At 44.9% G+C, this 15,439-nt stretch overlaps 1 protein-coding gene across 1 annotated transcript in view; it reads right to left on the bottom strand.

Annotated features, from left to right (window-relative positions):
* The window catches only part of hig (hikaru genki), a 163,275-nt gene that overhangs the window by 35,444 nt on the left and 112,392 nt on the right, over positions 1-15,439 (bottom strand). The window contains exon 5 of the mRNA XM_070089799.1: positions 2,572-2,712. Coding sequence (XP_069945900.1) covers positions 2,572-2,712 — 141 coding nt within the window. The remainder of the gene's footprint in view (positions 1-2,571; positions 2,713-15,439) is intronic.

Genomic DNA, 15,439 nt, shown 5'->3' with positions numbered 1-15,439 from the left:
GTCACTCAACTGAGGGAAGGCAAGTGACCTAAGTCACTCACCTGAGGGAAGGCAAGTGACCTAAGTCACTCACCTGAGGGAAGGCAAGTGACCTAAGTCACTCACCTGAGGGAAGGCAAGTGACCTAAGTCACTCACCAGAGGGAAGGCAAGTGACCTAAGTCACTCACCAGAGGGAAGGCAAGTGACCTAAGTCACTCACCAGAGGGAAGGCAAGTGACCTAAGTCACTCGTCTGAGGGAAGGCAAGTGACCTAAGTCACTCACCTGACGGAAGGCAAGTGACCTAAGTCACTCACCTGAGGGAAGGCAAGTGACCTAAGTCACTCACGTGAGGGAAGGCAAGTGACCTAAGTCACTCACCTGAGAGAAGGCAAGTGACCTAAGTCACTCACCTGAGGGAAGGCAAGTGACCTAAGTCACTCACCAGAGGGAAGGCAAGTGACCTAAGTCACTCACCAGAGGGAAGGCAAGTGACCTAAGTCACTCACCTGAGGGAAGGCAAGTGACCTAAGTCACTCACCTGAGGGAAGGCAAGTGACCTAAGTCACTCAACTGAGGGAAGGCAAGTGACCTAAGTCACTCACCTGAGGGAAGGCAAGTGACCTAAGTCACTCACCTGAGGGAAGGCAAGTAACCTAAGTCACTCACCTGAGGGAAGGCAAGTGACCTAAGTCACTCACCTGAGGGAAGGCAAGTGACCTAAATCACTCGCCTGAGAGAAGGCAAGTGACCTAAGTCACTCACCTGAGGGAAGGCAAGTGACCTAAGTCACTCACCTGAGGGAAGGCATGTGACCTAAATCACTCGCCTGAGGGAAGGCAAGTGACCTAAGTCACTCACCTGAGGGAAGGCAAGTGACCTAAGTCACTCACGTGAGGGAAGGCAAGTGACCTAAGTCACTCGCCTGAGAGAAGGCAAGTGACCTAAGTCACTCACCTGAGAGAAGGAAAGTGACCTAAGTCACTCACCTGAGGGAAGGCAAGTGACCTAAGTCACTCGTCTGAGGGAAGGCAAGTGACCTAAGTCATTCACCTGTGGGGAGGCAGGTGACATTAGTCTCTCACCTGAGGGAAGGCAAGTGACCTAAATCACTCACCTGAGGTAAGGCAAGTGACCTAAGTCACTCACTGAGGGGAGGCAGGTGACCTAAGTCACTCACCTGAGAGGAGGCAGGTGACCTAAGTAACTCACTGAGGGGAGGCAGGTGACCTAAGTCACTCACCTGAGAGGAGGCAGGTGACCTAAGTCACTCACTAAGGGGATGCAGGTGACCTAAGTCATTCACTGAGGGGAGGCATGTGACCTAAGTCACTCACCTGAGGGGAGACAGGTGACATAAGTCGCTCATCTATGGGGAGGCAGGTGATTTCGGTGACTCATCTGAGGTGAGACAGATGACCTCCGTGATTCATCTGAGGAGAGACATGTGATTCTGACTCACCTGAGGAGAGACAGGTGACTCACCTGAGGAGAGACAGGTGACTCACCTGAGGAGAGACAGGTAACTTCGGCGACTCACCTGAGGAAGGCAAGTGACCTCAGTGACTCACCTGAGAGGAGGCAGGTGAACTAAGTGACTCACCTGAGAGGAGGCAGGTGAACTCAGTGACTCACTTGAGGGGAAGCAGGTGATTCACCTGAGAAGAGTCAGGTGACTTCAGTGACTCGCCTGAGGGAAGACAGGTGACCTCATTGACTCACCTGAGGGAAGGCAGGTGACTTCAATGACTCAACTGATTTGAGACAGGTGACCTCAGTGACTTACCGGAGGGAAGGCAGGTGACCTCAGTGACCTGAGAAGAGGCAGGTGGCCTCAGTGACTCACCTGAGGGTAAGCAGGTGACTCACCTGAGGAGAGTCAGGCGATTTCAATGACTCACCTGAGGTGAGACAGGTGATTTCGGTGACTCATGTGAGGAGAGACAGGTGACTTCTGACTCACCTGAGGAGAGACAGGTGACTTCTGACTCACCTGAGGAGAGACAGGTGACTTCTGTGACTCACCTGAGGGGAGACAGGTGACTCACCTGAGGAGAGACAGGTGGCTTCGGTGACTCACCTGATGAGAGACAGGTGACTCACCTAAGGGGAGACAGGTGATTCACGTGATGAGAGACAGGTGACTCACCTGAGGAGAGACAGATGACTTTGGTGACTCACCTAAGGGAAGGCATCTGACTTTGGTGACTCACCTCAGGGGGGACTGGTGACTCACCTCAGGGGGGACTGGTGACTCACCTCAGGGGGACTGGTGACTCACCTGAGGGATGGCAGATGACTTCAATGACTCACCTGAGGTGAGGCAAGTGACCTCAGTGACTCACCTGAGGGAAGGTAGGTGACCTCAGTGACTCACCTGAGGAGAGACAGGTGACTTCAATGACTCACCTGAGGTAAGGGAGGTGACCTCACTAACTCACCTGAGGGAAGGCAGGTGACCTCATTGACTCATTTGAGGGGAGACAGGTGACCTCAGTGACTCATCTGAGGGGTGACAGTGACTTTAGTGACTTATCTGAGGGGAGACAGGTGGCTTCAATGACTCATCTGAGGGAAGGGAGGTGACTCACCTGAGGGGAGACAGGTGATCTTGGAGGCACCTGCCAGGTAGTAGCCATCAGGGCAGGAGAAGGTGAAAGAGGCGCCTAAGGTGACACTGTCGCCGTGGACACGAAGCACTTGGTCACCCGACACAGGTGGACAGCTGACACCTGCAACACACACCTAGGTGAGTATCTTCACCTGACACTCTTTGTCTCCTAGGTATTACCTTCACTCCCATCCTCCCCATCCCCTTTCCACTCTCCCTCTCTCCCTCCTACCCTCCCTCTCTCCCTCACTCCAATCCTCCCTCTCTCCTTTCCACTCTCCCTCTCTCCCTCCCACCCTCCCTCTCTCCCTCACTCCCATCCTCCCTCTCTCCTTCCCACTCTCCCTCTCTCCCTCCCACCCTCTCTCTCTCTCCTTTTCTCAGCTCTCTCCATACCTTCCCTCTCTCCCTCCCTCCCTCCCACCATTACTCCCTCATTCCCACATCCGTTTTTCTCTTTCACTTCCTCCCTATCTCCCACCCATCCCCTCCTCTACTCTTTCCCCTCCATCATTTCCACCCTCACTCATACAACTCATCCCTCTAATTACATTCTTTCTCCTTTCCACCCACCCTCCTTCCCTTCCTCTCCCTCCTTCCCTTCCTCTCCCTCCTTCCCTTCCGCTCCCTCCTTCCCTTCCCCTCCCTCATTCCCTCCCTCCTCCCTCCCTCACACTAGGTATCAAGTCGTCAATTGTACTGAAACTCGACACCCGCTGCTGTGTTACCAGGCGTATGATGAGTCTTATTGTGGAGGCGTGCACTCTGGTGTCAGGAGGTCACACACACTGGGGGGGTGTCAGGAGGTCACACACACTGGGGTGTCAGGAGGTCACACACACTGGGGTGTCAGGGAGTCACACACACTGGGGTGTCAGGGAGTCACACACACTTGGGTGTCAGGGAGTCACACACACTTGGGTGTCAGGTCACACACACTGGGGTGTCAGAAGGTCACACACACTGGGGTGTCAGGAGGTCACACACACTGGGGTGTCAGGGAGTCACACACACTTGGGTGTCAGGAGGTCACACACACTGGGGTGTCAGGAATTCACACACACACTGGGGTGTTAGGGGATCACACACACACTGGGGTGTCAGGACGTCACACACACACTGGGGTGTCAGGGGTCACACACACTGGGGTGTCAGGACGTCACACACATTGGGGTGTTAGGGGGGTCACACACACTGGAGTGTCAGGGAGTTACACACACTGGTGTGTCAGGGGGTCATACACCCTGGGGTGTCAGGGAGTCAGAAATACTGGGCTGTCAGGGGATCACACACTGGGGTGTCAGGGATGTCACACACGCTGGAGTGTCAGGGTATCACCTACACTGGGGTGTCAGGGTGTCACACACACTGGGGTGTCAGGGGGGGCCACTCACGCTGGGGTGTCAGGGAGAGTCAGAAACACTGGGCTGTCATGGGGTCACACACTGGGGTGTCAGGGTGTTCACACACGCTGGGGTGTCACGGTATTACACACACTGGGGTACCAGGGGGGTCACACACACTGGGGTGCCAGGGGGGTCACACACGCTGGGGTGTCACGGTATTACACACACTGGGGTACCAGGGGGGTCACACACACTGGGGTGCCAGGGGGGTCACACACGCTGGGGTGTCAAGGGGTCACACACACTGGGGTGTCAGGGGGGTCACACACGCTGCGGTGTCAGAGTATTACACACACTGGGGTGTCAGGGGGGTCACATACGCTGGGGTGTCATGGTATTACACACACTGGGGTGCCAGGGGGGTTACACACGCTGGGGTGTCAGGAGGGTCACACACACTGGGGTGTCAGGGGGTCACACACACTGGGGTGTCAGGGGGTCACACACATTGACCCTAAACTAATAAACAAGTGACCATATAAACAGCGGACTTAATAAGCAACTGACTTAACAGAAGCATTTACAAGTGATCGACAGAGACAAAATGTCACTTAATTGAACAATATATTCATTTTAAAAGAAAAGTAGAAAAAAAAATAAGGAAAACCTAAGAGAGATCATGAAATTAATGTCGCTTCGTAATCCAAGACCAATATAAAAAAATTCTCTCTGGTATAAAAGAATAAGATTAAGGGAAGAATATCTGTCCATTTAGATGTAACAAAATCCCCCCAACAAACACAGAATACAACCTCGTTCATATTTGCTAATATACAGGGCCTTAAACCATCCACCAACAACAAAATACCTTTTATCAGTGGACTTCTAGAGGAGTCTAATGCAATGTTTGCAGCCTTCACAGAGACTCACACAAAAGATCACTTTAACAGTGAAATATGGATAAGTGGTTACGACCTTTTTAGATGCGACAGAAAAAACAGGCAACAAGGGGGGGTGTTGGCCTGTATGTCAAAGAGTCCCTTATCTGCACGGAGTTGCTGAACACCACAAATGAGGTAGTTGAAGTTCTATCAATAAAGATCGAGAACCAAAACCTAGTCATTGTGGTTGTATACAAGCCACCAGATGCAACCTCACAACAGTTCAAGGAACAGCTACTGAAAATTGATTACTGTTTGGAAAACCTTCCAGCTCCATCCCCAAACATCTTACTGCTTGGTGATTTCAACCTAAGGCATACAAAATGGAAGAATGTAGCAAATAATGTTATAGCTGAAACAATCCCCGGAGGTAGCACAGATGAAAGGTCACACACACATGAGCTACTAAGTCTCTGCGAAAAACACACCTTAAGCCAGCAGATAGTGGAGCCAACAAGACTAGAAAACACACTTGACCTTATCTTCACAAATAATGAGGACCTGATAAGAGACATAAGAATATCAAAAACAACTAATTCCGATCACAACCTAATCGAAGTTCAGACGTACATGCATAGGGGTCCTGATCAGCAGAATGCATGTACCTGTGAAGGTGTCTTCACAAAATACAACTTCAACAACAAGAACATCAACTGGGACCAGGTAAACCATGTCCTAAACGAAACATGTTGGGAAGATGTCATAAATGACATGGATCCAAACCAGTGCCTTGAAAGGATCAACTTCCTGGTAGCCGAAGCATGTTCTAGGCATATTCCCCTAAGAAAGAAGAAGAGCAGAAGTAAACTGGAGAGAAAAAGACGCTCCCTCTACGGAAGACGACGAAGAGTCACTGAGCTCCTCAGGAGTGCTAGAACATCTGATACACGAAAGGAGGCGCTGACCAGGGAAGTGGAAACTATCGAACTTAAGCTAAATGACTCTTACAGGAACCAGGAGAGGCAGGAGGAGCTTAAAGCTATTAGTGAAATTGAAAGAAATTCAAAATATTTCTTTTCATATGCCAAAAACAAGGCAAATACCACATCTAGTATCGGGTCCTTACTCAGACAGGATGGGACTTACACAGATGACAACAAGGAAATGAGTGAAATATTGAAATCCCAGTACAACTCTGTGTTTAGTGAACCACTAATCGGTCTGAGGATCGACGACCCAAATGATTTCTTCATGAATGAGCCTCAAAACTCCATAAATGTATGCCAGATTTCCGACATTACCCTAACTCCGATAGATTTCGAAAAAACCATTGACAGCATGCCTATGCACTCAGCCCCGGGCCCAGACTCGTGGAACTCTGTTTTCATTAAGAACTGCAAGAAACCCCTCTCGCGTGCCCTAAGTACACTACGGAGGAGGAGCTTGGACATGGGTGAAATTCCACAGTCACTTAAAACAACGGATATAGCCCCACTCCATAAAGGTGGCAGCAAAGCATTAGCTAAGAACTATAGACCAATAGCTCTGACGTCCCACATCATAAAAATCTTTGAAAGAGTGCAAAGAAGCAGGATTGCAAATCACCTGGATTCCCAAAATCTGCACAATCCAGGGCAACATGGGTTCAAGGCAGGTCGCTCCTGCCTCTCACAACTACTGGATCACTATGACATGGCCTTGGATGCACTGGAAGAAAGTCAGAATGCAGATGTAATATACACAGACTTTGCAAAAGCATTTGACAAATGCGATCATGGCGTAATAGCCCATAAAATACGTGCTAAAGGAATAACTGGGAAAGTGGGGAGATGGATCTTCAACTTCCTAACAAATCGAACACAAAGAGTAGTGGTCAACAGAGTTAAATCGGAGGCTGCCATAGTGAAGAGCTCTGTTCCACAAGGCACAGTACTCGCCCCCATCTTATTCCTTATCCTCATATCAGACATAAACAGAGATATACACCACAGCACCGTATCATCCTTTGCGGATGATACTAGGATCTGCATGAGGCTGTCATCTGCTGAGGACGCGGTTAATCTCCAAGAAGATATAAACAAAGTTTTCCAATGGGCAACGGTAAACAATATGATGTTCAATGAGGACAAATTCCAACTACTCCGTTATGGAAAACTGGAGGAGATAATAACTAGAACAGAGTATACTATTGACTCCGGCCATACAATAAAGCGGAAAACTAATGTAAGGGACCTGGGAGTAGTAATGTCTGAGGATCTCACTTTCAAGGATCACAACAGTGCCACGATCGCACGTGCAAAGAAAATGATAGGATGGATAATGGGAACTTTCAAAACGAGAGATGCCAAGCCCATGATGATCCTTTTCAAATCACTTGTTCTCTCTAGGCTGGAATACTGCTGTACATTAACATCTCCATTCAAAGCAGGTGAAATCGCAGATCTAGAGAGTGTACAGAGATCCTTTACTGCACGTATAAGTTCTGTCAAGCACCTTAACTACTGGGAACGTTTGGAAGCACTTGACTTGTACTCGTTGGAACGCAGGAGGGAGAGATATATCATAATCTACACTTGGAAAATCTTGGAAGGAGTGGTCCCAAATCGGCACACAGAAATCACTCCCTATGAAAGTAAAAGACTGGGCAGGCGATGCAAAATGCCCCCAATAAAAAGTAGGGGCGCCATTGGTACACTAAGGGAAAACACCATTAGTTTCCGGGGCCCAAAACTGTTTAACAGCCTCCCATCAAGCATTAGGGGAATTGCCAATAAACCCCTGGCTGCCTTCAAGAGAGAGCTGGACAGATACCTAAAGTCAGTGCCGGATCAGCCGGGCTGTGGCTCGTACGTTGGACTGCGTGCGGCCAGCAGTAACAGCCTGGTTGATCAAGCCCTGATCCATCGGGAGGCCTGGTCATGGACAGGGCCGCGGGGGCGTTGATCCCCGGAATAACCTCCAGGTAACCTCCAGGTAAGGTCAGCTGGTAGTGACAGAAGAAATAAAAAGACCCAGGTGGAATCCCAGAAAGAAATCGTTATACAGATCAGGACGCGAATAAATTGTACAAGATCCAAGTAACTTATGATCCTCAGTCATCAAGAGATAACTATAAACGGATTAGATTAGATTCTGCAGCCGAAGTGGCTAGTTTATTGTGCACCGCGCAAGACCGCAAGACAATATAGATACATAAAAATCCTAGGAACTAGACCCCAAAAGGATTAACAGGAGTACATGTGGGTTTATATCTAAAGGTTGTCTTATCTGTTGCAAGCCGATTTAGGATATTTGCTTAATTGTCATCTTATTTTCAGTAATAAAATACCGTAACATAGCATATAGGTTATTATGCTGTCTATCTCTATATTCCTCAGTCAATTGATAATTAAGCACATGGTGCTCAAGATAGTGCCATAGGGATGACCACATTCTTTGCATTTAGTGTGGATCATCATCTGTGTGTCTGTCAAACTCTCAAAAGTACTTGCAACCAAGAATAAGCCTGGTTACTACATCGGTCAGTCCGTTCACGTTGCAAGATGCTCCATAAACGTACTTTTTACGTTCATATTATCATTCCTAAAACATTCACAGACAAGAATACATAAGTGTTCGCAGTAAAGCTGATACGATAACTTGCCTTCATATCAATCAGAAAACATACTAAAAATATCTTAAGCTTATATTTAAAATTTAAATTCCGCTGCTCAGTTCTGGTCTCTGGATCACAGAATACACAGATGGCGAAGTTGGTCCTTTGAAAACAAGATGCATCTGCACGTTGTTAAAATACATAGATTGAGACACTTATGCAACATATGGGAATCTTTATTCAGGAAACGTTTCGCCACACAATGGCTTCATCAGTCCAATACAAAGTAGAAAGGCGTAAGGAGAGGAGTTTGAGGTAATCAGTCCCTCAGCCTGGAGTCGATGTGTTCAGTCCATCAATCTTGTAGAATGTACAGCATAGGGCCGTAGACGTGGCTTATATACTATAGTGAGATATATCATAATCTACACTTGAAAAATCTTGGAAGGAATGGTCCCAAATCTGCACACAGAAATCACTCCCTATGAAAGTAAAAGACTGGGCAGGCGATGCAAAATGCCGCCAATAAAAAGTAGGGGCGCCATTGGTACACTAAGGGAAAACACCATAAGTGTCCGGGGCCCAAAACTGTTCAACAGCCTCCCATCAAGCATTAGGGGAATTGCCAATAAACCCCTGGCTGCCTTCGTCCAAAGGTTGGACAAGTGTTGAAGAATGAAGCCACTGTGTGGCGAAACGTTTCCTGAATAAAGATTCCCATATGTTGCATAAGTGTCTCAATCTTCAACTTGTCGGTTTTTCAAACCATTCATCACAAAATACACAGAATAAGGGAGGATAAGAGTAAAGTGTACAAATGGAAAAAAAGAGAAATTAATAAAGGATACATAACTGATGTGCTGAAAATATCTCAACCAGACAGGTTTAGATTCAGGTTGGACAAATTTAGATTTAGATGAGATATAAGGAAGCATTGGTTCGACTCTATAATTAGTAAGTTTATTAAGGCACAGGTACATATAAGTATAATTATTATAGTGTAAATTATCTAAGTAACCCCAAAATACGGAGAAAGTAACTTATTTCCACTAAGGTCCTTGAAATATTATATTAAACCTTAAAGGTTAAAAGAGTTTAGTAACTCAACTGTGTGAAAATCATTTACAATAAAAGGAGATTTACTGGGAATAATGTAATCTGAGTTATTTACATTAATATGAAAGAGAGGATCAGTTTACAGTATCAGGTACACCAATGTTACCTGGAACCAAAAGTTCCAGATAACATTGGAATGGGATGAAATGGTGTAGCATAGGCCAGTAGGCCTACAGCAGAGCTCCAGTAGGCTTAATTTATAAAAGGTAAAGACGAGAGGGAGAGAGAGAGAGAGAGAGAGAGAGAGAGAGAGAGAGAGAGGTAAAGCGACCAATGTCTGGTCAAAGAGATAAAAAGTAGCACAAACCAATAAAGATCCTGCGGGAGAGAGGAAAATATTTTGGTAATAAAATACGTCTCATATTCGTGATTTTTCACAGATGAGAGAACAGTGGGGGGGAGGGGGAGGGGGAGGGGGAGGGGTGACGCTGGTGTCAATGGGAAGGGGGGTGACGCTGGTTGCAAGGGGAAGGGGGGTGACCTTGGTGGAAAGGAAAAGGGGGTGAGGAAGAGGAATAGGTAATATCATAAAAGTTGCCTGGGAGTAAGACACGGACGGACATGAAATGAATCAAGAATAGTAATAATAATAATAATAATAATAATAATAATAATAATAATAATAATAATAATAATAATAATAATAATAATAATAATAATAATAAAGAAAATCATCAAGGACATTATGAAAATTTCTTCGAGGTGTCCCGTGGCCTGGTGGCTCAAGCTTTCGCTTCACACGGCGAGGGTCTGGGTTCGATTTCAAGCGAGGGTAGAAAAATTGGGCGTGTTTTTTTACACCTGTTGTCTATATTCACCTATTAGTAAAATGGGTACCTGGGAGTTAGTCTACTGGTGTGGGTCGCATCCTGGGACAAAATTGACCTAATTTGCCCGAAATGGTCTACGTAACAAGTGTTTTCTATATAGCAGTATGTCACTGATGTCAACTAGACCTGTACATCTTGTACATGTACTTGTAGTAAATAAAGATGTTGTTATTATTAAAAGGCAGAGGGAGCCAGACAGATGACTGGTAATAAAGAAAGGGTCTAAGCCCTATTCCTTCCTTCCTTTTCATCCTTTCAGTTCTCTTTCTTCCTTTCATCCTTCCCCTCCTTCCACCTCAATAATCCAGTGAGGCCAAACCTTCACGTCCTTAACACTAAGATCTCGTCAACCCTCCCCTCATTTCCGGCTCTCACTATATACCACCATTCACCTCCTAAATCCCCCCAACCTTCCTTAACACATCACCTATTCACTATATTCTTCTCTGTTTCTCCACATTCCTCTCTTTCGGCCAAGTTATATACACATATACGTATAAACAAACGTATATTATATATATATATATAAATATATATATATATATATATATATATATATATATATATATATATATATATATATATATATATATATATATATATATATATATATATATATATATATATATATATATATATATATATATATATATATATATATACATACTACTTCTACAGGGGCCCAAAGATTGTTCAGCTGCTTCCCAGCATACATAAGGGGGATTACCAATAGACCCGTGGCTTCAAGAAGGCACTGGACAGGCACCTAAAGTCAGTACCTGACCAGTCAGGCTGTGGTTTGTACGTCAGTTTGCGTGCGGCCAACAGTAACAGCTTGGTTCATCAGACCCTGATCCACCACGAGGCCTGGTCTCAGGCCGAGTCGCGGGGGCATTGACCCCCAAAACCCTCCAAATAAACTCCAGGTAAGGGGTTACTAGCCTCTTACTGTGTTGAAAGGGTTCCGTGGAGATATGATGGTTGGAGATAAATACACTTCTTGGGTGGTAACACTTATATTAGCAGAATGTGAGAGGGGAGCCCAGCCTGCCTGTAACCGACTGTAAGTCTATCCATGGACTGAGAAAGGGACAGCGCGTCTAACGCTGACATGTGGCATCACGTGACATCACACATGCTAGCCTCTAAGTCTAGCAATGGGTCTATATAAAACATAATGTAATGCATTACGAATTATAAGAACAAATCATAGTATAATAAAAGATGAAATTGATTGATCGATCTGTATTCATGCAGTTTATGGATTTTGAGGAAGAATATATATTTACAAAAGTGAAAGTAATTAACAGCAAAGACAGACCTGGCGCACACAGGTCATACTGCTAAATCTCAGAATTCGGAGTGAATGAGAACACACACACAAAAAAAATATTCCTGAAAATTGATCAGCTAATAATAAACACACAGTTGACAACTATATTTAAATTGATCATCTAATTATACAGGCTATGTACATTTAAACCCAACTCTGTGAGGGCAAGATTTACATATGCAGAATGGTTATCATCACTGGGAGGATTGAATTCTTTAGCAATGGCTAACACATGCCTTGACCGAGGGAGATCTGAACAAGTATCTACAAAAGATACTTGGGGGGTTCTCATTACTTGTCATGTATGCAAAGAATAATGACATTCAGGTTGATCATCTGACTGAGTGTTAGAGGTAGAGGGTACAGAGCCAGGAGGATTGTCAGCATCTGTCACATTAGTCTGGGTAGAAATATCCTCAACATCGCTTACTAACTTCATATGATCTAAATGCAATTCTTTATACTGACCAGTACTAATTTCTCTAACCTTATACTTACTGCCATTGATATGTTCACTACTCGATAAGGACCAACAAACTTTTGATCAAGCTTAGGCACTGCGGATGTTTTGTTGAAGTTAGTCAGCATTACTCTCGAGCCCATTTTAACTTTGATCAGGTTAGCACAGGTATTAGTTACTCATGTAAATTCTGCTGTTGACTTACAAAGTGTCTCACGGATTCTTCTAAAAACACTTTGAGCTAAGCTGGTATGAGTTGTTATGAAATCATCAGGGTTGTAATTGGGTTTTGGTGCAGAATATAACAACTCATAAGCCAAACGCTTGTCTACACCGTACAACGCATAATGTGTAGTGTCACCTCTTGAAGCATTGTAAATAGAATTTATGGCACATTGAACATCAGGTATAACTTCATCCCAGGTTTCACTGTTAGGAGTGATAGTGGCTCTCAAAACATCAAGTACTTTCTTATTGGTTCATTCTACTAACCCATTGCTGGCAGGATGATGAGGAGCAATGGTAGATTTAGAGATTTTGTACAAGGTACACAATTTTTCAAGAATCTCATTACAGAATTCACCTCCATTATCTGTTACTAGAGACTTAGGGGTGGTATGCCTACAGATTATATGCTCCTTGAAAGCTTTAACTACAGTCTCGGCAGTCTTATCTGCAAAAGAAAATAACTCACAATATCTGGTGAAATTATCTACCATAACACATAGCTTGTTACTTTGGAGGGAACATTGCAAATTGGTTAACAGATCTATGGCAACTCTTTCCCATGGTTCACTCGTGGTGGGATACACCTGGATAGGATTTGGACCGTTGACATCTCCTTTATGTTGCATACAGACACTATGTTTCTTAACATACTCAGAAATATCAGTTGCCATACATGGCCAAAAGTATTTCATTCTGGGTTGTTTTACTGAACGATCCATATCAGGGTGTGCAACACCTGGTACATCATGAACTAGCTGTAGAGCTACACTCACTAGTGACTGTGGAATTACTAACTAGTATACCCTTCTGCTTGGGGTACCCAACTCGGCTGTTCAATACAGTAATTCTTGGCTCATTTAAAAGTCACTAATGAGTGCTGGTGGCTTCACAGTCAGAACAAGATTTTCCTGGAGCAGGAACCGAATCACACCAGATCACATGGGATCCGTTCTTTGAGCATTCTTTACGTCCTCGGCAGTAAATGGAGGGTCTGCAGTTACTATACTAATATGTTGCGATAAGGCATCTGCGACTACATTTGACTGGCCAGGTAAGTGTTCAAAGGTAGGATTGAACTCTTGGATAGTCAAGGTCCATCTGGCTAACCTTCCAGTAGGTTGTTTGTTCTGGAATAAAGGTATCAGTGGAGCATGGTCTGTCAAGATATGAACAGGGTACCGATAAATAATGTCTTGGAAGTGCTTTAAGACAATACAATCGCTAAAGCTTCTTGCTCAGTTACTGTATAATTACGTTCAGCCTTCATAAGGACTCTGCTAGCAAATACAACTGCGTTGTACCTGCCATCAGTCTTCTGAGCCAGTATGTCACCTATGTCAATTGAACTAGCATCAGTTGTCAGATAGAAAGGCTTAGAAAAATCTGGAAAATTCAAAATTGGAACAGATGTTAGCTTTTCTTTTAGAGTTTGGAATGCTCTTTCTTGACAGAAGGTCCAAACGAAAGGAGCATCTTTCTTAAGCAACTCAGTTAGAGGAGCTACTATGGAAGAAAAATTAGCAATGAAAGATCTATAAAAACCTGCTAAGCCCACAAAAGATCTGACAGCATCAGCAGTTTTGGGAGATGGAAAATTTAGTACTCTAGGAGTGACTACGTGACCATAAACTTAATTTCTGATGTGAAAAATTGACATTTAGACAGTTTGATCTTTAAATTGGCTTCTTCAAGCTTACCAAGCACTACATCAAGTCTTTTCAAATGCGTATCCACATCTTCAGACATGTCGATTACATCATCTAAGTACACCATAAGTGCATTACCTATGAGACCTCTAAATATTAGTCATGAGCCTTGAGAATGTGATAGGGGAAAATCGTAACCCAAAGGCCATACAGAGGAAGTGATAATGACCTGCAGGAGTGGAGAATGTGGTTAGCTCTTTGCTGTCCTCGTGAAGAGGGACTTTCCAAAACCCTTGTAACAAGTCCAGGGTCGAGAAGACTTTGTTATCTCAGATGTTACATAAAAGATCAGCAAGTACAGGAAGTGGGAAGCGATCTGGAATAGTTTTTGCATTTAACTTCCTAAAGTCAATCACTGGGTGCCAAGTACCATCGTTCTTAGGTACTAGGATCAAGGCTGCATTCCAGGGAGAATTGCTAGGAGCAATAACTCTATCATCAAGCATTTGATTGATCAATTCTTCTACGACAGCCACTTGGGAATGACGCATTCTGTATGCAGGTATATAGATAGGTCTAGTACCAGGTTTAAGTGGGATACAATGGGACAATAAGTTCGTTATACCCATCTTCTCACCTGGTAAGCCAATGGCTTTACGACGTTTGTTCAACAGAGTCAACAAACGCTTGACCTCATCTGGGAAGTCAGTGGGAGCTAAATCTTTCTCCTCAACTGGTGGAATGGATTGATCCAGCGAAGTGGATGAGGTCTCCCCAGTAGAAATAGCACCGACCCACTGGTCAGTTGACAACTCATCCTCTACCTGAACAGGGTAAGGATAATTAACAAGGTCAACAAGATTGATATTTGCTCTGAGACGAACACTGTGATCAGAAGTGTTAGCAAGGAATAAATGGATCTTACTATCTCTTACAACATGTAAGGATGGCTCAACAAATAAACCCTTTACTTTGCACGAATCACTGTCAACTAGGACATCATCACCATCTGGAACACTAGGAACAACAACAGACACTCTAGTGAGGGCACTAGCCGTGACAGAAACGTCTTTCTGCAGATGGCACATGACATCAACAAGAGATGGCATTGCTAGTTTCAAGTAATCGTTTTCCAACAAGGCGTCTCCTGTGGAGAAACTACTACTTGAACTAGCAAACATTGCAGGGATAGGCTGAGCACTCAAGGCAGTCTGAGCGTCCTCGGACAGCTGAGGCAACTGAACACCATCTTGCATGTCTGAAGGTGTAGGTGGAACACAGATGGGTGTGACAGAATTACCAGTGCCTGATCGCTTGGGTACACTACTGGAAAATGCAATGGCCTGGAAGGACTTGACCCGAGCTTCGTACTCTGCGGCAGTATGGCAGATCTCGGATCCAAGTTGATAAGCC

Source organism: Cherax quadricarinatus, chromosome 29, assembly GCF_038502225.1.
Source record: "Cherax quadricarinatus isolate ZL_2023a chromosome 29, ASM3850222v1, whole genome shotgun sequence".
NCBI lineage: Eukaryota > Metazoa > Arthropoda > Malacostraca > Decapoda > Parastacidae > Cherax > Cherax quadricarinatus.
Note: the sequence above shows the minus strand (reverse complement) of the source record. Positions and strands in the feature narration are given on the sequence as shown.